The sequence below is a fragment of the Apodemus sylvaticus genome, chromosome 5 (genome assembly GCF_947179515.1).
Source record: "Apodemus sylvaticus chromosome 5, mApoSyl1.1, whole genome shotgun sequence".
Taxonomy (NCBI): domain Eukaryota; kingdom Metazoa; phylum Chordata; class Mammalia; order Rodentia; family Muridae; genus Apodemus; species Apodemus sylvaticus.
The window spans coordinates 114713342-114737181 of NC_067476.1; the positions used below are offsets into that span (position 1 = coordinate 114713342).

Sequence of the window (23840 nt, forward strand, 5' to 3'; positions counted from 1 at the left end):
AAAAAAAAACAAATCCAAAAAAAAAAAAAAAAAGAAAAAGAAAAAGAAAAAGAAAAGAGCTTTATTATTGAACAAACATTCAGCCAGAATGTGATGTGCACCACAGGCGGTCTGCTGAGGGAGTGTGCTGACAGCGGATGTTGCCCTTTATATAAGCCAGGAGATCTGGACAGTGGGCATGTTTTTAGTAACTGGTCTTGAGCTTGACAGCACCGTTTACCACTTGGTTTAACCTAAATTCATCTGGCGAATGAGGCTGTCACGTACTTCCTGATTAGCTTTATTTGAAATGAGACAGGCTTCACACGTTCACGGCGGGAGGTAATCCTGCTACTTAGAGAACAGTGCTCATCAAAGCCAGGCTCCTGTCTCCTGACGCTAGGGGTGAGGAGTCATCTCTCCCTGGTGTTTATGTTTCGGAGATGGCTCCCAGGGTTTTAGTTTAGTTTGAATTGGGTTTTGGTTTTTTTACTCTAACCCAGACTAGCCTGGAATTCTCTGTAAAGTTGCAGTGGGGAGCTGAGGCTCAGTGAGAGACCCTTCCCTGTCTCAAAAGATGGGGTGAGGAAGACACCCCAGGGTCAACCTCTGGCCTACACATGTGCATGCATGGATGACAGACACACACACACATACACACACACCAGAAAGAAAGCGAACCTCTCCCCCCAGGCTTATTTACAGCAGATACAGAGCACTCGCTAAACATGGGGTATAAACTGAACGCTGTGAGTAACTTAGATGAGTAAGTAAGAAAGAGGAAAGAGTCCAGGAAACTGAGAGCAAGTGACCAGAAGATTGTTAAGTGATCTCCACATCCCTTGAAGTCTGAATGCTTCCTCATTCTGCCTCTGGGAATTCTTTAGAAGTGCCGGGATTTCACAGTTAGTTTCTGTGGTGGTTTGAATATGCTTGGCCCGTGACAAGTGGCACTATCAGGAAGCATGTCCTTGTTGGGATAGGTGTGGTCTTGTTGGAGGAAGGATGTCGCTGTGTAGGTGGGCTTTGGAGTCTCCTGGTGCCCAAGCTCCTCCCAATGCAGGAGAGACCCCCTTCCTGGATGCCTACAGAAGACAGTCTCTTGCTACTACCTTTGAATCAAGATGTAGAAGTCTACTCCTCTGGCACCGCGCCTACCTGGATATGTCCCACCCTGATGATAACTGGACTGAACCTCTGAAACTGTAAGCCAGCCCCAGTTAAATGTTTTCTTTCATAAGAGTTGCCTTGGTCATGGTGTCTGTTCACAGCAATAAAACCCTAACTAAGACAGTCTTAAATCAATTAAAAGACCTTTATTCATTGAACAAACATCATGTATTGAGTTGGCAGTGATTAAAAAACAACTGTAGTTCTGCAGCAGGAGACTCAGGGGACCTTTTTGGAGAAATATACCAATCCAAGCATGTTGGCATCTAGATTCCAAAGCCAAGACACCTGCTACTCCTTTTCATGCTGTAGATTCCTGGCACAGCATCTGGCTACAGGAATGCGTGTTCCAGGCATTCACTGGAATGCATGGAAACAATTAAAATAGCATCACAGAAGATATTACAATCAAGGGAGAAACTAGCTCATATCTCAAAACTATACCTGACTAAGTGCAGAAAAGATGAGAGGAATAAAACCAGAAATATTTTAAAATATTTTTATTGATTTCATGTACATGGGTGTTTTACCTGAAAATATGTCTATGTACCACATGTATTCCTGGCTCCTTCAGAGACCAAAAGTGATCATCAGATCCCCCAGAGCTAGAGTTTCATAAGTTTGTGAGCTGCCACATAGGTGCTGGAAACAGAACCCGGGACATCTAGAAGAGCAGCCAGTGCTCTTAACTACTGAGCCATCACTCAGGTCCCACCATGAATCTTTTTCTTTATTCTTGCCTATATTTTCTATGTATTTATTGGAAATATACAATTTTTGTCACACATAACAAATGACTGAAGCAATGAGGTGAGAGGGGCAGCTGTTCAAATGCTACCTGGGAAGGTCGGCTGCCCCTGGCTCTCCCCATGCCAGCTGTCATCTACTGTGTCATAAGTTTCATTTAGGGCTGAAGGGATGGCTCAGCCTTTAAAGGTTAGGCTCACAACCAAAGTAAGTTGCATTTTATTTGCACCAGGCTGAAGGAGGTTCTGAAACTTGCTGACAATATTACATAACATTCTATCTTCAAATTGTTTATAGGGGTCACATATGAAAGGTCCTATAAACCCAGAACAGTACCACTCCCTGGAAACAAGCATCCATACAAAAGCCTATGCGACACTTTATATCCAAACCAAAAAGCTGTGTTCGAAACTTCCTTTACAAGGCCCCGAAGACCATTCACAAGGGGAAGGAGGCCCCACTTCACACTAACACCTCACTGGTGACATTTGAAGGGGACACATTCAAACTGTAACACCATTTTATATCACTTGCATATTAGGGTCAAACTGTGACATCTTGGCATTTCTACGAAGACAGTAGTTTTCAAACCTGTCTTCAGAGCCTGTGCTTTGAGCCACAGGCAAGTTGCTAACTTCCCCAAGACTCTACCCCCAGTGGCCGTGGGGTCTGGAATGTGTTGAACACAGATGCAGGCTTGAGTACAAGCGTGAGTCCTCATGTCCCTCCACCAGGAACTCACTCTTTGACTTTCCATCTCGAGGTGCCTCTCCCTAGCAGAAAAAGAATCAGAAGCATACAGCATGCATCAGGGGGAAGCCAGAGTTTCCAGAGGGAGTTTTGTGATGGCCTCTTCAGAGCCTACTTATCAAGCCTGGTTTGCCTCATTTTCTTTATTTAATGAAAGTAAAATAATGCAGTGTTGCAAATTAGTTTTGGCGATAGCGCCAACCATTGTCATGGTCACAGTCTCCTCCACACAAAACAAACCCGCCACACTCCCTGGACAAGGCTGCAACTCAGAACAGCCACCAAACAGCAGAAAGAGGTTTGACTCCTCTCAGCCTAGCCATGAACTCACCAGCCACATGCTTATTTTAAATTATGTCCTTTCTCCCAACAATGACTTTCCAAGTGCTAGGTTGACAGGCTTATACCACTGTGCCAGCCTTGCGTAGCAAAAATAACCAGGTAGGTTATTATGATAACCAGGTAGCTGCGGAGCTGCCAGTCCCCTTTGGTTGCTAGAAACCTCCCAACCCCATCCAAAAAAAGCTTTTAAAGCCACTTCCTGGTGGGTAGAGAACAGTCAGCCAGTAGATATTTGATTATTTGAGGAAAAGGCTAAGTTCTGATGTCTTTTAACCAAGCCTTTCAGTGTCGTCTGTGGGGAAGGCTAGGTGGAAGGGGTGGGGAGCTGGTCCCTTACCTAAGCTAATCTAGCCACTCCCTTCCACTCCTCCCCTTCCCTCTTGCCAGCAAGTGGAGGACCTCTGAGAGATGCAGAGATGTGGTCACCCTGATCACAGTGAGTACCCTCTGCGGCAGGAAGGCAGGGCTCTGAAAGATGGTGAATGTAGTCACTAAGAACGCAGAGTAAATGTCAAGTGGCCACCAGCACCGCTCACTAACAGGCTAAAATCTCATTTCATTGTAATTGAATCATCTCAGCCAAAGGCTGTGTTTTCCAGCCCTCTCATGTCCTCTTCTTCAACCACTGTCAAGAGCCTACCCATGTATGTACACACACACATACACACACACGCACTACAGGGCCAGGGGGACACAATAATAACACATGACTACTTTATAATAACTATATTTCTCCTGGTTCTGATAGTCCCTTACCACCCTCTCCTCCTGGATCCTAATACTGGACACAATTATTTAATCCAAATCCAATTTTGTGTTTGTCAGTGATCTTCAGTGTCTTGGCCTCATTAAGAGGACAGGAAATTACATTTTCCCTGTGGTTTATGACCTCTTCTGTCTCAGTATTGGCAGCAATTTATATACATGGCATGGGAGTATGTTACATGTGTATGGGGCTGTGTGCACATGCACCTGAGGGTACATGTCAGCCTATGTATGGGGGCCAGAGGTCCATGTCACATCTTCCCTCATCACTGTCCAGAGGTCCTTGGATTCCAAACTCAGGGCCTCATGCTTAGGAACTGAACCAGCCCCCAGCTCCTACCCCTCCCTTGTTTTAAACAAGGTCTCATTATGTTGCCCAGGTCATCCTTGAACTCGAGAGTCTCCTCCTCAACTTCCTGATTGCCGGCTTTCACTTGTCCAAGTCAGCAGGCATATTGAACAAGAACATCATTTCCTTTCAACTGCTTCAGGCTGTGTTCGGTGGGAGTTGTTAAAGGCAGTGCAGTTTCCTTTGGACACAATAAAAGCAAAAAGTGATTAAATGAACTGGGCATTGTGGGACATGTCTATAATCCTAGAACTCAGGAGGTTGAGGCAGAAGCATTGCTTTGAATTTGAGGTCAGCTTCAACTACTTAGTAGGTACACCAGATCAACTTGGGCTATGAGACTCTGTCTCCAAAGATAACGAAAACAGGGAGGGAGAGAAAAGAAAAAGAAGGGGAAAAGAAGAAATCAGCCGAGAACAAATAAACCAACATGTAATAGCCAATATACTTTCTAGGCCTCCAATTCTTTTATAGTTTATGAAGAATTGTCGAAAATCTTCGTTTTTACCAATTTCTTGTTACCAAAGTTCAACGACGGCTTTCTCGCTCCGTTAGGTAACCTTTCATTTTCTCAACTAACCATTATGTAACGGGAGCACTGGGTTCTGGATCGGCCTTCCATTAAAGATGATTTTTATAGTCGCTGAGCGTCGTCAGGGAGAGCTGACACTCAGGGGCGGTTTAAACAGATACAAGCATTTAAGCCAGTCCAGAGCGGTGACTCATCCCCGGCGAGAGGACGCGGCGCGGCTATTGGTGAGCACCATGCCCCGCCCCTTGTCCCCTCCCACGGGCCACACCCCTTTCCACCCACCCCACCCCCCTCTCCCCAGCGGAGTCAGAGCAGCAGACGGATTCTGGGCACTACGCCGCGTCGCGTCGGTGGCAGGTAAGCGGGTCGCTGAAGCCAGGCCTTCCCGTCGCCTAGCCCCGCTCACCTCGCCTCTCGAGGTCCTGAGGTCACGGGGCTGAGACCGGGGCTGAGCCTGGCTGGGAGGTGACTGTGCACCCACTGCTGCGCGACTCCTGGAGGGACCGAATCCCAGGGCAGCGAGGCCGGGAGCCAGCCTTTCCTTCCCGAGCCCTATTCACAGCTCAGCATCGCTGGGGGTGGGGGTGGCATCTTTTGACTGTCCTTTGCTGTTTTCTTCTCTCTTCGTAGTAGCTACAGCGAACATAATTTTACCTCGTGGTTCCACCGTCCTCAGCACCACAGTCAGTGCTCTCTTGCTCGGTTTCATACTCATCACCGCCGCCGTGCGCCTTCGCTGCCCTGCCTGGGCGTTTTCATGGTTGTCTTATTTTCTTGTCCTTTGAATATCGTGCTTTGCCGGTGTGTGCCGAATTCCCCATTTCCTTTAGAGAAACTCCTGGGAGAATAGGATTAAAGACGTGCAAATTTAATTGTACCATAAACAAGAATCAAAATTTTGCATTAAAATGCCAGACATCTTGAAAAATTAACTATTCAATGAAGAAAAGGAACTACTTTACCTACACTCACTTCCGAGAGCTTCGAGGAGTCTAGGGAAATAGAAAACTAAGGGATGATTTGTATTGTATTTGAATCTGACACAAGCTTTCCATATTATTTATAGCAGGGACTAAGCGATGAGTCATTTTGTGAATAAGATGCAAATTAAAGCAGGTTTGTTTGTTGTCTTTGCATCTATTAAATAGACAGAGACAATGGCCACAGCAACCCTAACTTAGAGGTTGCCTGAAACCACCATGTCAGGTTTGGGAGCAGGTGGCCCTACTTAAGGGCTAGAAAGATTGCTTTACAACCAACATTATAACTTGATATTGCCTGGAGTTCCTTTATCTATTCCTTTCTTTAAAAGACTAGTATTTGTTTTATGTGCTTGAGTGTTTGGCATCTACATAAGCCTGTATCCATGCCTGGTTCTATGGAGCTCAGAAGAGGGTGTTGTGTGTCCTGGAAGCTGTGGATGGTTATGTGAGCCTCTGCCACAGGGGAGCTCAGAACCAGACCCAGGTCCTCTGGTAGAGCAACCAGAGTTCTTAACCGCTGAGCACCCCTCATCCCCTTTCATTCATATTTAGAAAGGAGAAAAACTGCTACCCATGTCTGGCATTTATTTCAGAGATTAACTGTGTAAAACTTGACATTGAAAGTATACTATTCTGTTTCCCATTCGCACTTAATTAAGGATACTGTAAGTCAGTAAGGGCTTTACTTGGTCTGGTTGGTTGGTTAGTTTGGAGTGTGCTTGCTGTGAGCGCCTAACAGGCTTTCGATGTGAAGCTGGAATTTGCTGTGTAGACCAGGCAGTGCTCAAATCTGTGGCAATCCTCCCTGCGACTCCCCAGAATGCCCTGGTACAGGCATAAGCCACTGTGCCCAGCAGTAAAACAATCTGGTGAGGTATTATTAGTTGCGTGCTGTGACCCAGAAACTCCACTTCTGGCAATTTACCTTCGAAGGAACAAACAAAAGGTTAGGGGAGCCATATGGCCAGCAGTTAGAGAAAATTAGATCCAACTGAAAATCAACCTAAATGGTTAACAGCCAAGCAGCTAAGAAACTGACAGGCTCATCATGGGGACCTGGCAGTCCAAATACTCCTCACTTTAGGCTGCGTGTATCACTGGGGAAAACTGGTAAGGAGTCAGAAAAAAGCCCAGAAGAGCAGTAATGAAAGAACTCAGAGGATATGTTTGATCTTGCTTTTATGTTTGTTGCTATATTGTTTCCACTAACTTATTTGGGGGGAAAAACAGTTCATAGGCTTCTTTTCTTGAAATACTGGAGATTACTGAGGATTGAACCCAGGGATAGGTTTTTAGTTTCTAAAATAACATAGATCATGCTCTGTTTGCTTTTTGGAATATTTTTGATCTGCCTTTATTTCCATTTTCAAATACTGCTTCATTTTCTGTGACTTTTTAGTATTAGTTTGATAATTTGCATATTAGAGTCTCAGACTTACCAATTCTAGTATTTTCTTTTTGTTGTTTTAAAGGACTCCTGAGTATATTTCAAAACTGAACCATTTCAACCGAGCTGCAGCATTCTGCCTTCCTAGTGGTACCAGTCCAATCTAGGATAGCCAGGCAGAAGGTAAGTGTCCCATGATGGTCTGCAGGGGGCGGGGGGGGGGGGACTGAAAATCACCAACTGTCTGGGGAAATAGGGGCCAGCACTTGCTGGTTCCAGAGGCCACCTAGTAATGTGGAACTCACACCTCACTGTTCCCTGCTGTCTTGTAAAGTCAGCTTGATTTTTTTGGGACAAGGGTCACACTCAAGGACTGTGCTGGGCCAAGGAAATGAAGCATTTTATGATAATAATAATAATAATAATAATAATAATAAAAGATAATCATTTTTATGCCAAATATCAACCAAGTAAGAATGATAGAGTGAAGGATTTTGTTTGTTTGTTTTGTTTTGTTTTAACTTGGGATTTTTCTTTTGTTTGTTCTTGGTTAGAGGGTTGAGTTTGTTGGTTTTGCTTCAGTGTTGGTTTTGAGGCAGGGTTTCATATCCCAGGCTCACCTGGGACTCCCTGTATGCAATCTTCTAGTCCTGTTCCAAGCTCTGAGCCAAGTCTCCTCACCCAGCTAGTTTTTCTGAATGTTGGTTTTAACTTTCCTATTCCATTCTTGAAAGTCATCTGTGAGGTCCTGCATAATAAATACTGAAGAATATATCCATATCCAAAGCAGGGATGGCTACAGCATTATAAAGTAATGCATAAATGGATGGTGTGTGCATTAGCTCTTAAACCTGGGGGAACTTCTGTTCCTCATCGCTACTGCAGTATTATGTGGCTACTCCAAAGGAGCTGCATCCTCCTAACAGAAAGTGTAGGATGTTGGGTTCCGAATAACCTAGCTTCCCTAGGGAGGGAAAGAGGGCAGGAGGCTCTGTGGGAGGCTTTTCCAGCCTCTCCCATTCCATCTTTAAATACTTCCAGGCTGTCCCAGGAGGGTAGCTGATGTTTTGCCAAAAGTTCTGAAAGTAGCTCTGATAATGAGCCAGCTTAGGGGCCCTTTACTCTTTTTAGTCTGGAGATGGGACTGAAAATACCATTTAAAGCCCTTAAATGTTTTCCATTATCTTTCATAGTTTGATCCAAGTCCTTAAGGACCAGTGACATCAAATGATGAGAAATTAATTAATTATACTTAGCACATATTGTGTCTGTCTATCTATATATATGTATATGTCTGTGTGCCTGGTTTTTGTGTGTGTGTGTATATTTGTGTGTGTGTGTGTGTTAATTTACCATATTAAACTTCAAGTTGTATGTATTCTGAAAATCTGAACTGCCTAGTGAACTGCAGAGACTGTCCAATATACATGGATCTTAGCAGCAGCGTCTTAGGCTGCTACAACTTCGGGACAAGTCCTTAGCAGTTCTGCTCCTTCATGCCTGTGCATAGCAGGAATAGAATAACTGAGTGACTCGCAGACCTTTTGTGCCCTCTCTCTGGTTCCATAGCTGCACATGTTGTTCCTGTGAGAAAAACCTTGTGACGTCTGTGCGGGTTTTACATGGCATTGGACCAGCTCTCTTCTGGATTCTGTTCTCACACAGAATTTCTTCAGTTTTTAGAGATTTTGTTTTGCTTTATTGTTTCTTTGGTTGGCTGGTTGGGGTTGTTTGTTGGTTTTTTTGGTTTGGTGCTGGGAAGCAGATTCAGAGTCTCACATGCAGCAGACAGATGCTCTAGTGCTCAGCTAAATCCCCCATCCAGTCCTGGTTAGGCAGACAAGCAGGGAAGGCTGTCCAATCTGGCTTCCAACTCATTTCATAACCAAGGCTGGTCCTGAGCTCCTGACCCTCCTGCCTCCACCTTTCAGGAGCTGGGACTGCATCCATGGACACTATGCCCTACATCCTTTCAAGTGTCTCTGCGCCATGTTTCTTAAAGTCCTCTGAATTTGGGTAAAAATAGTGCTGACCCTGGATTATTTGGACAGAATTGCAGTCTTTTCTTATATCGTTTTTAAAATCCATTAGTACATGTCTTTTGCTTTTTTCTATTTTTAAGAAATATGTATTTATTTACTTTATGTGTATGAATACACTGTAGCTGCCTTCAGACACGGCAGAGGAAAGCATCAGATCCCATTACATATGGTTATAAGCCAACATGTGGTTGCTGGGATTTGAACTCAGCACCTCTAGAAGAGCAGTTAGTACTCTTAACCACTGAGCCATCTCTCTGGCCCTCTAGTATATTTTTAATATCTCAGCAAAATTGTATAGCTTTCCTCAGTAAGCCTGCTGTTTATATTGAGACTAAACCCTAGATATTTTGTTTCTTTTTTTTTTTACCATAATTTCTTTTTTATTATATATTTTTCTTTTCTATATTCTCTGCTTACATTCCAAATGATTTCCCCTTTCCCAGTTCCCCCTCCCTATATGTCCCATAAACCTTCTTCTCTCCACCCATTCTCCAGTCACCTCCCTCCTTTTCCTCTGTCCTGATATCCCCTCCACTGCTAGATCTTAATATCATTGTGAATGGAATGTTTGCAGCCCCGTGTCTTTAGATGCAGCAGAATTCAAAGACTGCCATTCTAGAGAGCTCACTCTTTTTTTTTTTTTACCCCCAAAGGCCTTTCTAGGTTATTTTCCATCATTGTCACGTAGGAACCACAGCTCTGTAAGCTCCTAGAATGATCTAAAAATGGCAGTAGGCTTGATCTTTTCATCACATTCATGAAAACTTTCTTTTTCTAGGGTTATAGGCATATGCCTCCTTACCCAGCTCTGTTTTTTAAAATGCACATACTAGTTATTCAATAAAGATACAGTGAATGGATTCATTCTAAAGTCACCTTTATAATTTATATGTTAATGGGAAGGGTGCCCGTTTCACAAGGTTTTTAGTTTGTTTTTTGTTTTTTTGTTTGTTTGGTTTTTTTTTTTTTGGTTTTTTTTTTTATTTTTTTTTATTTTGTTTTTTCGAGACAGGGTTTCTCTGTGTATCCCTGGCTGTCCTGGAACTCGCTCTGTAGACCAGGCTGGCCTTGAACTCAGAAATTTGCCTGCCTCTGCCTCCCAGAGTGCTGGGATTGCAGGCGTACGTGTGCCACCACTGCCTGGCAGTTTATAAAACAAATACAGTGTATAATTACTATCCCTCTGACGCTTTCTCATTCTGAGCCATTTTCCCTTTCTCCTGTCCAGCCTACAGCTGCCATGTTGGGGCAGTTTTATTTATTTATTTTTTTGATGCAGGGCCTCACACATCCTAGCCAAGTGCCCTACCACTGAGCTACAACTCTATTTTGTTGCTGTGTTTTCTAATGACACATGTGTGTCTATATTACCAAATAACTCTTAGTTTTACTTAGAAAGTCCATATGTTCTAGATTTATTTAGTAAATTCTTTCTTTTTTTCTTTCTTTTCTTTTTCTTTTTGGTTTTTCAAGACAGGGTTTCTCTGTGTAGCCCTGGCTGTCCTGGAACTCACTCTGTAAACCAGGCTGGCTTTGAACTCAGAAATCCGCCTGCTTCTGCCTCCCAAGTGCTGGGATTAAAGGCGTGCGCCACCACTGCCCAGCAACTAGTAAATTATTTCTTACAAACACTAATTCATGTTGACATGTTCTCTTCAGATTCTCCCTTTTTCAGTTGCATTGCCGTTGATGCTTTCATCCTTACTGTCTGTTTCTACCACTCGTGTTCGCCTGCTGGCCGTGTGGGCCGTGGACCCCACGAGTCCGCCATCCTGACCACTCCCCTTTTATGTTTTGTTCTCATTTTATCTGGTTCCTAAGGACTTTTAATATGCTTACACGCCATTGGCCCTCCCACTGCAAATTAGTGATTTATGTGTTAATCATTTTCTCAGAGAATTGATGTGTAGATTCTAGAAGGAACCCCCCTGTCCAGCTTTAATGCTGCAAACACTGTTAGCATTATGTATGTGTACAAGTTCTACTGGCTTTGCTCCTGGTGTTTTCTCATAGCATTGAACAAGAAAAGTTCTTGGTTACTGTTCATCAAATTCACCCCTCTGGGTTTGCCTGTGCCTTATGTCTCCGTGTCTAGAAAGCCCTTCTTCACCTTCAGGCTTACGAAGACACTCGTCTGTATTTTAATATCATACACATGCACACAAACATGCATGTTCACATGCACACAAACATGCATGTTCACTTGTATATACCATGCATATACCATGGATATACACAATATGGGGCAGTAGTCGGACATACAGGTTTCTTTAACTGATATAATGTACATAGTATTGAGTTAAATAAGAACATTTTGATAGGATATATAATAATGTATGTTAGCCATGACCACTTATAGCTGTTCAGCAGCCATAGATGAACTGGGTACCTGAAAGGGGGCCTGGGGGTGGTTGTTTAGCGTACTCAAGGCTGGGGGAAGGGCATACCCGTTACCTTCCCTTTCTTCCTTCTGCCTCCTAGTCTTCCCCTAGACGGGTTCACTGTCCTTTCATGCCAGCCAGCCATTATTTTATGTGTCTATGTAAAATCTAGGAACCGTATGTGAGAGAAAACATGCAACATTTGCCCTACTTCATTCATTTAAAATGATAATCTCTGGTCTCATCCATTTCCCTCCAGATGGCATGATTTCGCTGTTCTTTGTGGCTGAATAAAGCCCCATTCATTGCCTGTACCCCCTCTCTGCTGATAGACACCTAGGTTGGTTCCATGACTTAGCTTTGGTAAACAGTGCTAGAATAAGCAGCAGCACACAGCTGTCTCTGCCGTGCTAACTTGGAATCCTTTGGATAATACCTAACAGTGGTATAGCCAGGCCACGTGGTAGGTCTAGTTTTTGTTTTCTACAGAACCTATATGCATTTCCGTGTGGATCTAATTTAAGGATTCCCTCTCTCCGCATCCTTGCTGGCAGTTGTTTTTTCTTTGTCTTAAGGGCAGACATTCTAACCTGGAGGAGACGGCTTCGCTGTGTAATTTTAATTTGTGCTTCTCTGACAGCCATTTTTTTCATATGTTTATTGACCATTTGTGCTTTGGAAAACTATCCTTTTCAATGGCCTATTTATTACACGTTTAAAGATGGGTCTCACTGTGTCATCCAGACTGGCCTAAAACTTGGCCATCTTGTCTACGATCCTAAAAGCTGGGTTAAGGTGACTCACAATCTCCCTAACTTACAGTTAGGTCTGTGGTCTATCTAGAGTCTACTTTTGCATTTGGGGCTAGGGATTCGTTTGGGTTCAGTTTCCCAGAACCGTCAAACCTTTCTTCCTTACTGGTTCGTGGTACCCACTGATATATCAAGTACTTTTTATAAAATGTATACATGCTTCTGTATTTGAACTTTATCCTGTTGATCTGTTTCTGAATTTTAGTGGCTTTTTGGTACTTTTTTTTTTTTAAATGACTTTATGGTATGATTTAAATGTGATGTACTACATTCTCCCCTCTCTTTTTCCTTCAAGGTTGACTTCTGATTAATACATATGTCTTTTTCCATGTAATAAATGTGTCTTCTACCATGTGTGTTTTAGGTTATTCAGAAAAATCGACCTAGAGTTAAAGTTTTGAATTTCTGCCATATAAAATTACTTTTTCTTTAGTTTTGTCATTTCTAGATATTTTACAGTTTGCTTGCTATGTGAATATCTATTTTTTTCCACTTAATTGTGGCTGGTATAGAAATGATATTGGTTTCTGTATGTTCATTGTGGTGGTTTAAATGAGATGTTCCCATAAGTCTTAGGCATTTGAGTATTTTGGTCCCAAGTTGGTGGCCTTGGGAAGGATTAGGAGGTGTGGCCTTCCTGGAGGAAGTGTGTCACTGGGGGAGGGCTGTGAGGTTTCCAAAGACTTGCCATTTTCAATTAGCTTTCTGTGCCTTCTGCTTTGGGATCAAGTCGTGAACTCTAGCTGCTGCAGTAGTGCCATGCCTGCCTGCCTGCTGCCAGGCCCCCCATCCCCCACGGTGGTGATGGGCTCCTAGCCTTCTGGAAGTGTTAGCCGAATAAACCCTTCCTTCTTTCTCTGAGATGCCTGGGCCATGGTGTTTAATCACAGCAATAGAAAAATAAGACACTCATCCCATAGCCTGCAACCTTGCTGAATTCTGTTATTGTTTGTGTGTTTTATTTTGTCTGCTTGGTGTTTGTTTGTTTGTTTTTTGAGACAGGGTTTCTTTGTATAGACTTGACTGTCCTAGAATTCGATTTGTAAACCAGGCTGGCCTAAACTTAGAGATCCACTGCCTCTGCCTCCCACGTGCTGGGGTAAAGGCGTGTACCAGCCACCTTTATCTTCTGTTGTGATCGTGTTAATTGAAAATGACGTCAGCGGGGCCGCGCTCCTCCACCTGCAATTTCTTCATCTTTAAACATGGCTCTGGCAGCACCTTGAGTCTGTGAACAGTGCAAGTTTTTGTTTTTAATCTGCTTCTGCTCTTAAAAGGAATGCTCTTAAAAGACCATTCTTTATGTTTCCTGGTTTTATTGTAATATTTATCAAGCTAAGAAAATTCATACTGCTACTGTTCTTAGAGTTCTCTTAGTGAAAAATATAGATAATGACCTTTATTAAGTACTTACTAAAATATCTTAGATGACATCACAACACAGCTGTGAACTCAGAAATCTAATCTTTATTCCCAGCAACCCAATGAATCAACAGTTGTTTACAGTGCTAGGGCTGGAATCCTGGCAGATACACTGCTACATCTGCACAAGAGCTAGTCACTTAGGTGACCCTACTTTTAGAACAAGGACTTTTGTATTTAAGTCCCCTTAGGCCTTGTGTAAAGTTTGAGTCCCTCTTTAGAAATGATTTTGTGTAGGAATTTCATGATTAAATGATTTTTTTGTTCTCAGCTGATTTTAAAATGATCTAGTCTTGGTAGATTTTATAATTCTCCAACATTATCCAATATGCATTTCAGTACTGGCAAGCATGACTCTGGTGTCCTGTTTTGTGTATGGGGACGGCTCCTGGGCTGATGTCTCCAGTTGGTGCCTCTTTCCTATTCCATATGCTTGAAACTCTCTGCCCACATGTTGGAGGCTTGATATCAGTGTAGCCAAAACCAGATCCCTTCACCACCTCCCTCCAGACTGGATGCACTTTGCATGTTCTGTCCATGTAACTGCCTAGCCCAGAAGCTTGGGTCCCAGATGGATTCTTTCAGTCTCTCGCCATTTCTGTCAGACACTGTGTTTCCCCAGAGGCTGTCCACTGAATCTCATGGCTCCGCTTCCACGTTAGTTCCCTCACTGCCCAGCCTAAGACCTAGGCCCTTTTCTGCGTACACATACAAGCCCAGACTTGAACACATGTACACAAAGTCCCTGCTTCAGGAATGTTCCTTCTGAAAAACAAACCAGGGTCAGACCCTTCACAGTCTCTCATAAGGCCAGCCCTGGAACCAGCATCCAGATGGGAGGGGTGGGTAGCAATGGCACGGCTTCTTGTTTTCTTTTTAAAACAGGTAGTCTTCAGACTAACAGGGGTGTTGTAACGTTAGACCAAGAATGGCAGGTGAAATCTGTCCTGGAGGTCCACTCGCCCTGCACGGATGGCCCTGTTACCTGACCCCTCCCTGCCTTTCCACTGTACACCTAACAGCTGCAGGTTCAGGTGTCCTGAGATCTGCCAGTGTCCCTTTAACTCCGCCCACCCCACTGTAGCTGCTGTCTGTCCTCCTCTTCTGTGTCACTTCCTCTCCTGTGTCCTTATTCCTATGTGGCGTCATTTCCCACTCCTGATTCTCTCCAGATCACACAACTGTTAACTTTGACTGCAATAGACGGCTACGAAGACATGTCCAGGCAAATGCCCTTCCCCTGAGCCACCCACCTAGCTGGGATCCTACAGCCTTAAAGAAGCGTATGCCAAGCCCAATTCAGTGTGCTTCCCAGCTGCCTTCTCTGCCTCCTACCCTGTCTTTTTTCATCTTGAGCCAGCCTAAGCCTGCCACAGTGGCTGGCATGTGAAATCAGTGTTTGCTTAATTCAGTAAAATTAGCTGGTGGTTGCAGGAAAGAGTGCTTTGTAAAATTTTCAACACATTCTCCTTCACCGTCCATTGCAAATACTGATTCCTAGTTGCTAGTTAGCTATGCCTCAGTGAAGATGGCTTCCCTTGTCATCCCTTCAGCACCTACTGTGAGTGTTTGTTGGTCAGGCCCTGTGGGGGCAGACCCGAGACTCTGCCCTCGAGGAGCCTGCCCGTGGAGAGAGAATCAGTAAGTCTGCAGTAACACCTACGTCAAATGTCTTGCTCTGGAAAGAAATGAAGCAGGGAACGAAGACAGGAGAGGCTGCTGCACCAGGGGCAAAGCCCCTCCCCCAGCATCTGAGAGCCATGGAGCCGCTGCAGCTGCGGGAGGAGCTACTCAGGCCAAGGAAGCAGCAAAGGCCCAGAGAGAGGACCCACTCGTGGAGTTTGTGAGGAATGCTTGTTTCCTATCGAAGGTAGCAAGCCTGGATTCCAGAAACCCCCACCTTGTAACACTTTTATCCTGATCTTTTAATCTCCCCTACCTGGTAAAACCTTTGTTTACACAAAGCCCCAGCTCCCTACAGACCAGGCCTTCCTTCCTAGAACCTAGTGACCTAAGGCAGCCAACCCTGTCTCCCTTCCCTTCCTTTCCTTTGTGCTGAAACTAGCCCATCTGAAAAGATGGTGAGGTAGGATCCCAGCCAGTTAGGCAGAGACGCCATCACCACCTGCGTTATGAGACAGAAGGGAACTCTCCGCTGCCTGGCTGCCGGGCCTTGCGGGGCTCTGCTTCAGTTCTGGCGCCCATTTTTCAAAAAGAAATCACCATGACAAGCGCCTCTCACCCGGGTTCCTCTGTTTCTTTGTGTAGACTGAGGATATTTGTTTCTTTGTTTCCAGTCAGTTTAAGCTGGCTAGAGGGAGGAGAGAGGGAGGCCAAATCCTGTGACATCCAGGCAGTGTGGCCAGAACTCTGTATTTTAACCTGAATAGAGAAGAACACCTCTTGGGGAAACAGTACAGTGTGGCTGCCTGTTAAAAAAGGAAACCACAAGATAGGAGGAGCTGGACAGACTCAGGACAGACAGGGAGGACAGATGGACAGTCGTGGGAGAATTCACATGAGCAGTAATGGAGGCACCAACCAAGATAGCAGTGTTGAGACCCTGAAAAACCAACAGGGTTTAAGATTCACTGTGAAGATAGAACTGAAAAGATTTGCTGATAGTTTCATGTGTGCTGAGACAAAGAAAAACTCAAGAACTTGCAGCTAGGTTTGGCTCAGGAGCATGAATGGAAAAGTGGTTTGCATAAACATCCTTTAGACTTGAGAGACTGATTGAGTGAGTGAGTGAGTGGTGATTGATTTGGGGCTCTGGGGATTGAACCCAGGGCCTCACACACGCTCTCTATCACTGAGTTCTTCCCTAGCACTTACATTGAATTTACAATCCTCCTATCTCAGCCTACCTTGTGCTGGGATTATATAGGTTTACCACAAAGTTCAGGATAGACTGAGACTGAAAATGAGGGGACAGTCACATGGAGGCCGAGAGCTGGGCCACAAGAAAACAGGACCAGGGAGCAGAACAGCCAGGCTCCGGATGGAGCTGTGGCAGCGGGCCTGGCCCTCTGACCCTCGCTAGAAGAAACTTCCGGAAACCCCAGCTGGTCAGGTCTCAGTCCTTCAATCTGGCTTGTGTTTTCTAAATAAATTTTGATTTGCTTCTGAGAAGACTTGCCATTTCAGTGACTTAAGTAGAAATAGGAACAGACCGTTAGCGATGTCCTTACTAGTATTTCTTATACACGTCATACAATTTAATTGAAAAGTAATTTTCTAATTTTTTCAGTGTGAAGCATTGTGGGTGCCGGAAGCAGGACTCACCAGAGTGAGGCTGTGTGCCCCCTTTTAGGTTTCATGGCTCACTGGCATTTGGGGTGTATGCTCTGACCTAGGGCGTGGTAATACTGTTCAGTAGTCACCGTTGTCTTCAGCCTCTGCCCCTGGATCTCGTCGCAGTGCCCAGAACGAATGAGATCACTAATCTGAAAGGTTATATTTGATGAAGGCATACTCAGCCAAGGGTCGTAACCTGTGGGCGAGGCTGTTCGGTGGTATTTGCTGTTTTACCCCTTCTGTACTGAAAATCAAAAGAAAACAAACCACTCAAATATTGATACTAAGCTGGTTGTAATGGCGCATGTCTGTGATCTGAGTGCTGAAGAGGCTGAGGCAGGAGAATTGCCATGAGTTCAAAGCAAACCCAAGCTTCAGAGTAAAACCCTATCTCAAAAAGAAAGGGGCATTCATGCAGAACTCAAAGCTATTCATCACGAGTGAGAACACCACTCACTTTTTTTTTTCTTTTGTTTTTTTGAGACAGGGCTTCTCTGTGTAGCCCTGGCTGTTCTGGAATTCACTCTGTAGACCAGGCTGGCCTCGAACTCAGAAATCTGCCTGCCTCTCCTTCCCAAGTGCTGGGATTAAAGGCGTGCGCCACCACTGCCAGTCTTCACCACACACTTCTTGAGAATGCAGCTAGATGTAGCAGGCCAGACGCCCGTCTCTCTTGTCTGTGGAGAGAGTGAGGAATTCTCAAGTGAGCCTTGCCAACCCCTAGATGTTTCCTGTCTCTGATAAACTTGGAAATTCCTTCAAGGAGATTCTTGGCTTTAACATGCTCAGGGACCGTTAATTCCTTCACTTGACAGCTGTCTATTGTGTCCTCCTCTGTGCCAGGCGCTAACATCGCCCATAGAAAAGGGCAGCGAAACAGAGGCTCTTGGTTTGGTTTGGATTCTGAGGCATGAGCTCTAAAGCCCAGACTTATTAGAACTCCAGGTGTCCTGTGTCAGCCTCTCCCTCCAAAGTGCTGGGGCGCCAGCCTGCACCTCCTCATGCCTGGCTTTCGAGAGTTATTCCTTGTCTCCAGGGCACAAACACTGGGTCAGCAATCTTCAAGTCTTTTTTTCTGCTGCAGCCACCCAGGAGTCCTCCTGACTAGACCCTGGCTCAGGACCTTGTGGTGTTACCGTTACTCAGGCCCGGTGTTCTCACAGATCCACACAGCTGTCCCTGTAGGTGGCTTTCTGACTTCTGGGGAATGAGGTCTACATCCGTGGATAAAGGTTCTCCTCTGTGTAGAGGCTCACACCCCACAGGACCCTGGGTCCATTATAGCAGCCTTCTGAGTACAACTGCCAGGCTTCCCACAAGATCATGCCAGTTCCAAATTCCACTACATTGTCGAAGCTCAAAGCCATGGCATAACCACCATGCAGTGATACCTCTCAGACCAGATGCAGTCTACCAGTTGGGGTAATTGTTGTTTTCAGGGAACGGAGTGAAACATTTGTCAAATCTGTCCTCAGAGGATGGGAATGAGGTGTGTATTTTTGACTTACTTTTCTCTTAAAGGAAAAGCTGGCGCCATGACTTCCACACATTAGTTCTACAGATGTCAAGGAGCTTCAGCCTAAGTGCTGGACACTGATGCCTTGTTCTTCGTTTTGCAGATCGGCCATCATGGCGAACCTTGGCTACTGGCTGCTGGCCCTCTTTGTGACTACATGGACTGATGTCGGCCTCTGCAAAAAGCGGCCAAAGCCTGGCGGGTGGAACACTGGTGGGAGCCGGTACCCCGGGCAGGGAAGCCCTGGAGGCAACCGTTACCCACCTCAGAGTGGTGGCACCTGGGGGCAGCCCCATGGTGGTGGCTGGGGACAACCCCATGGCGGTGGCTGGGGACAGCCTCATGGTGGTGGCTGGGGTCAGCCCCATGGCGGTGGCTGGGGTCAAGGAGGGGGTACCCATAATCAGTGGAACAAGCCCAGCAAGCCAAAAACCAACCTCAAGCATGTGGCAGGTGCTGCTGCAGCCGGGGCAGTAGTGGGGGGCCTTGGTGGCTACATGTTGGGGAGCGCCATGAGCAGGCCCATGATCCATTTTGGCAATGACTGGGAGGACCGCTACTACCGTGAAAACATGTACCGTTACCCTAACCAAGTGTACTACAGGCCGGTGGATCAGTACAGCAACCAGAACAACTTCGTGCACGACTGCGTCAACATCACCATTAAGCAGCACACGGTCACCACCACCACCAAGGGGGAGAACTTCACGGAGACCGACGTGAAGATGATGGAGCGCGTGGTGGAGCAGATGTGTGTCACCCAGTACCAGAAGGAGTCCCAGGCCTATTACGACGGGAGGCGATCCAGCGCCGTGCTTTTCTCCTCCCCTCCCGTGATCCTCCTCATCTCCTTCCTCATCTTCCTGATTGTGGGATGAGGGAGGCCTTCCTGCTTGTTCCTTCTCGTTCTCGTGGTCTAGGCTGGGGGAGGGGTTATCCACCTGTAGTTCTTTCACTTGAGGTGGTTCTCATTCTTGCTTCTCTGTGTCCCCCATAGGCTAATACCCTTGGCACCGACAGGCCGGGGAAATGTACAGTAGACCAGACGCTGTTTGCTTCAGGCTCCTTTGATTGGGTCCATCATCGGCCAGTGCTAACACCAGGCCAATAAGAATATAACACCAAATAACCGCTGGCTAGTTGGGGCTTTGTTTGGTCTAGTGAGTAAATACTGCTGTATTCCCTGACTTGTACCCAGAGTACATGGTGACCGTGGCACATATAACTTAGCATAGGTGAAGGGTTCTACAACCAAAGAAGCCACTGTTTGGGGATGGCGCCTTGGAAAACAGCCTCCCACCTGGCCTCTCTAGAGCATCCACATGTGGAATTCTTTCTTTACTAACAAACAATAGCTGATTGAAGGCAACAGGAAAAAAAATCAAATTATCCTACTGACATTGAAATCAGACCTTTATTCATTCCTTAGGCACTAGAATGATTTTTAGCCTTGCTTGGATTGAACCAGGAGATTTTGACTCTGAGGAGAGCCACCACTGTAAAAAGTGTGGTCCTCCTGTGACGGGAGGGACAGTTAAAGTACAAAGACAAGACACTTGAGTTTCTTCATTTCTGTCTCTTATCAGAAGCTAGAATTAGCGTGTGCCCTACGTTTCTGTACTTGTGTTTGAACTGGACAACAAAGAGACAATCTAAACATTCTCTTAGGCTGAGGATGAGAGAAACAGGCTCCATTCCAAAGTGGAAAAGAAATTCTGCTAGCACTGTTTAAGTAAGATGTTCGTTCCTTAACTTGCTTTGCATTTCCCCCAGCAGACACACACACCCCCTGCGATAGCTTCAGCCTGCACTGCGGGCTTTCTGTGTAGAATATATAAACTCTAGCTTCAGGCTTGGGCCTTCTGCTTTAAAGCATCTGAAGTGTGGAGCGCACTGGCCGTTCCATCCAGTACTGAATGCTTGCCGTGCCACCCTTGGGCTTTCAGTGTGCACTCGGTTCTGTATGATTCCAAAGCAGACCCTAGCTGGTCTCTGAATCTGCATGTACTTCACGTTTTCTATATTTGTAACTTTGCATGTATTCGTTTTGTCATATAAAAAGTTTATAAATGTTTGCTATCTGACTGACATTAAATAGAAGCTGCGATGAGCACCCCGCGTGGTTTGTTCTCTCTTCAATGCTCCAGGTCCTCTGTTTGTCACCAAGGGGGCTTGGGCTTATCCGAGCCAGGGAGTGGCTCTTTCACATCCCTGTCCCTGGGGCCTCAGGTCTTACCTCCGGTCCGGTCCGGTCCAGTCCGGTCCGGTCCATCTCATCTCCACTGACTGCATTTCCCCTCAAGTTGTACTTAGCCCTGCTGGTACTCCTGGGGAGGGGGGGTGGGGAGTAGGGCTCTCCTGCTCTGGAAGAAGTTTTTTTTCTTTTTTTGTTTCAATGTGTATCAGTGTTTTTGCCTACATATATGACTGTTGACCACATACATTGCCCTCAGAGGTCAAAAGAGAGTATCAGATCCCTGGACCTGAAGTTACAAATGGTTGTGAGCCACTGTGGGCTTTTGGACTCGAACCAGGTACTTGGAAAGAACAGCCACTGGTCTTAACCACTGAGCCACTGCTTCAGCTCCATGGGGAGTGGTTTTTGTCCTGAACTCAGATTCGGTTTTTCTCTCCTCTATCCCTCCCTCCCTCCCTTCCTTCCCCATTTGTTTGGTGGTGATTGAGCCTAGGGCCTCAGACACACTGATCTATACTTTAATCCATAACTATTTTGAGATCATGTTAATTTTTCTCACTGAACATCAAAGGCTAGTCTGGAACTCATCAGGTAATCCAGACTGGTTCTCATGCCCCAGTCTCCCCTGTGTTGGGATTACTTTTTACTTACTTAATTAATTAATTTTTGTTTTTTTTCAAGACAGGGTTTCTCTGTGTAGCCCTGGCTGTCCTAGAACTCACTTTGTAGACCAGGCTGGCCTCGAACTCAGAAATCTACCTGCCTCTGCCTCCCAAGTGCTGGAATTAAAGGCGTGTGCCACCAATGGGATTATAAAGGCAAACTCCCATTCCTGGCTTAGACATAAATGTTTTTTCTTTTAAGACAGGATATCTCTACATAGCCCTGGTTGTTCTAGAACTCACTATGTCCAACAGGTTGGCCTTGAGCTTACAGAGATCTGTCCCTGCCTCCTGAGTGCTGGGATTACAGATGTTCACATCTTAGAAATGGGTTTTCTTGATTAAAATGAAACTTAAGCTCCTAAGTGCCCATTTTAAGCCTCCATAATGCAGGCTTTGCAATTTCAGGTTCAACCTTCTGGCCCAAAAGGCCACACTATCAATTCACTCTGAATACCTGTGTCTATTGCAAGGGAAGACTCGGGCTCACTGTACAGGTGTGCATTGTGGGAAGGCACAGGCTCACTGTACAGGTGTACATTGTGGGAAAGCACAGGCTCACTGTATGGGTGTCCACTGTAGGAAGGCACCAATGCAACCATGTGATCGCTGACCTGGTAGGAATTTTCCTGAGCAGCCCTCATGTACAAAGGCATGAAACCTTAAGAAGAAGTGATGGGGAAACCACTATGATCCATCCCACAGATGCGCCTCCTGTGATAGCACCACCTGCAGGCCTGTGAGGATCAGCCAAGCCTGGAAAATCCCACTCAGCGAATTAAGGCAGTCCTGATAGTCACAGGCCTTATAGGGAGAGTGACTCTACCAAGCAGAAGAGAAGCCTATAGACAAAGACCTGGACAAGTGCTTTTTCTTAATGTCAGGGAGGAGTACACAGAAAGCGGGGGTGGGGGGACTTGGGGTGTGTTTTGATGCTACTAAAACAGTCAGCAGTATAAAGTAGCAGCTTTGACCAGAACAGGTCTTATCACACTGGTCACCTGCTCTGTTGGACAGGGCACACACCTGTTTGTAGAGGATGTTGAGACATAGATGCCCACCTCCTACAGTACTCAGAGTCAGTCATTTAGTACCAGACGTGAAAGGCTAACACCTTGAGACAGCATCAGTCACAAAACTAAAAAGAACACAAATTCAAAAGCTTGACTTAACTGAAAATGCCCCTCAGACCCAGTCCTTAATGAAAGTTCTCACAACCATTTTCATGCTTATTTAGAAGTAAACTCTTCATGGTCTGGCAGCCATAATTTTCTCAGCTGCTCCACTAAACGAGAAGACCATGCCAGAGTGAGGGACTGCGGTCACCACCAAGCTGGCCTGCCTTTCAAGAACTGCAGGGTCTACAAAAAGAATCTTTACTTATAGAGTGACTAATGCTGTGGAGACAGCTCTGTCTGTGCTTTCTGGGCAAACACAGAGGACCACGCAGTCCCCAGAAGCCATGTTTAAAAGCCAGGTACAATGGTGTTCACTTGTAGTGCAGCAAGCACTGGGGAGATGGCTTGCTGACTAGCCAACCTCGCCTGCTCAAGGGGCTCTGGGCCAGTGAGAGAACCTGTCACAAAAATAAAGTAGGTGACTCCTGAAGAATGACACCTGAGACCTAGCCTCTGCATGCACCCAAACATGAAGACACCCACAAAGAGGTTTGTTTTTTTAAGAACTTAAGTAAATATGACTGTCCCTGTCTGTCCCCAACAGAGCTTTCTAGAAAACAGCCAGGTACTGCCTTTATCTTCCTTCTCCTTCAAGGACTTAAAAATGTCCTCTGCCTTTGGAGGGAAATAGCTCTGTACTGCTACCTACTCCACAAGGAGCCTTAATCCAGGACCCCAGCTTTTCCGGACCTACAGCCTGACCTGACCAGCTGGCCCAAACAATTTGTGATCATTAATGTACACCAGGTGACCTCTCTGGCTGCCCAGAACTCTACCTCACACTGGGATCTGGCTGTTCCCCCCTATCTCCATCCTTTGTTTTCCTATGAGTTCTACCACATTATGCAGGGAAACCACCATCTGGCTGGCTCTCTGGTTTTTGTAGGATGCCTCTTGAATGGAGCTGGGCTCCTTGATCTTGAATGAACATATGAAGCTGCTGCTCCTAACTCCTGGGCCTTACAAGTTCCTAGATGATGCTACGCTGAACCCTTGGGCCCTAGCACAAGACCATGTATGTCCTCACACTGGAAACCACATCTGAAACCCCTGGAGAACCCGTTATACAGAAAGATGAGTCCCACTCCTAAAGTTTCTGGTTCCTGAGACCTGGAGTGGGGCCCGGAAATGTCTAACCAATTCCCAGGTAGTAACATGTTGCTGATGCAGACATTATGCGGAGAAATCTCCTGCCCTTCTGGAAGATCAAGAAACCGAAGGCTGCCCAGCTCTGACATACCCACAAAGCCAGAGACCATATATCTGTCTGGGGATATTCTCTTAGGAGGAGAGAATTGGGCAACCGGCAAAAGGCATGTGGAGGGGGTG

At 45.6% G+C, this 23840-nt stretch overlaps 1 protein-coding gene across 1 annotated transcript; it reads left to right on the plus strand.

Moving 5' to 3' along the window:
- Positions 1–4921: 4921 nt before the first annotated feature.
- Prnp (prion protein) lies at positions 4922–20587 on the plus strand. Its single transcript, XM_052183685.1, has 3 exons — positions 4922–4991; positions 7090–7187; positions 18578–20587. The coding sequence occupies exon 3, from the start codon at positions 18588–18590 to the stop codon at positions 19350–19352; it is 765 nt and encodes a 254-aa protein (XP_052039645.1). The 5' UTR covers positions 4922–4991; positions 7090–7187; positions 18578–18587; the 3' UTR covers positions 19353–20587.
- The last annotated feature ends 3253 nt before the right edge of the window (positions 20588–23840 follow it).

Excerpts from the sequence above, each read along its gene's own strand:
- Prnp (XM_052183685.1), top strand. The coding sequence starts at position 18,588 with ATGGCGAACCTTGGCTACTGGCTGCTGGCCCTCTTTGTGACTACATGG.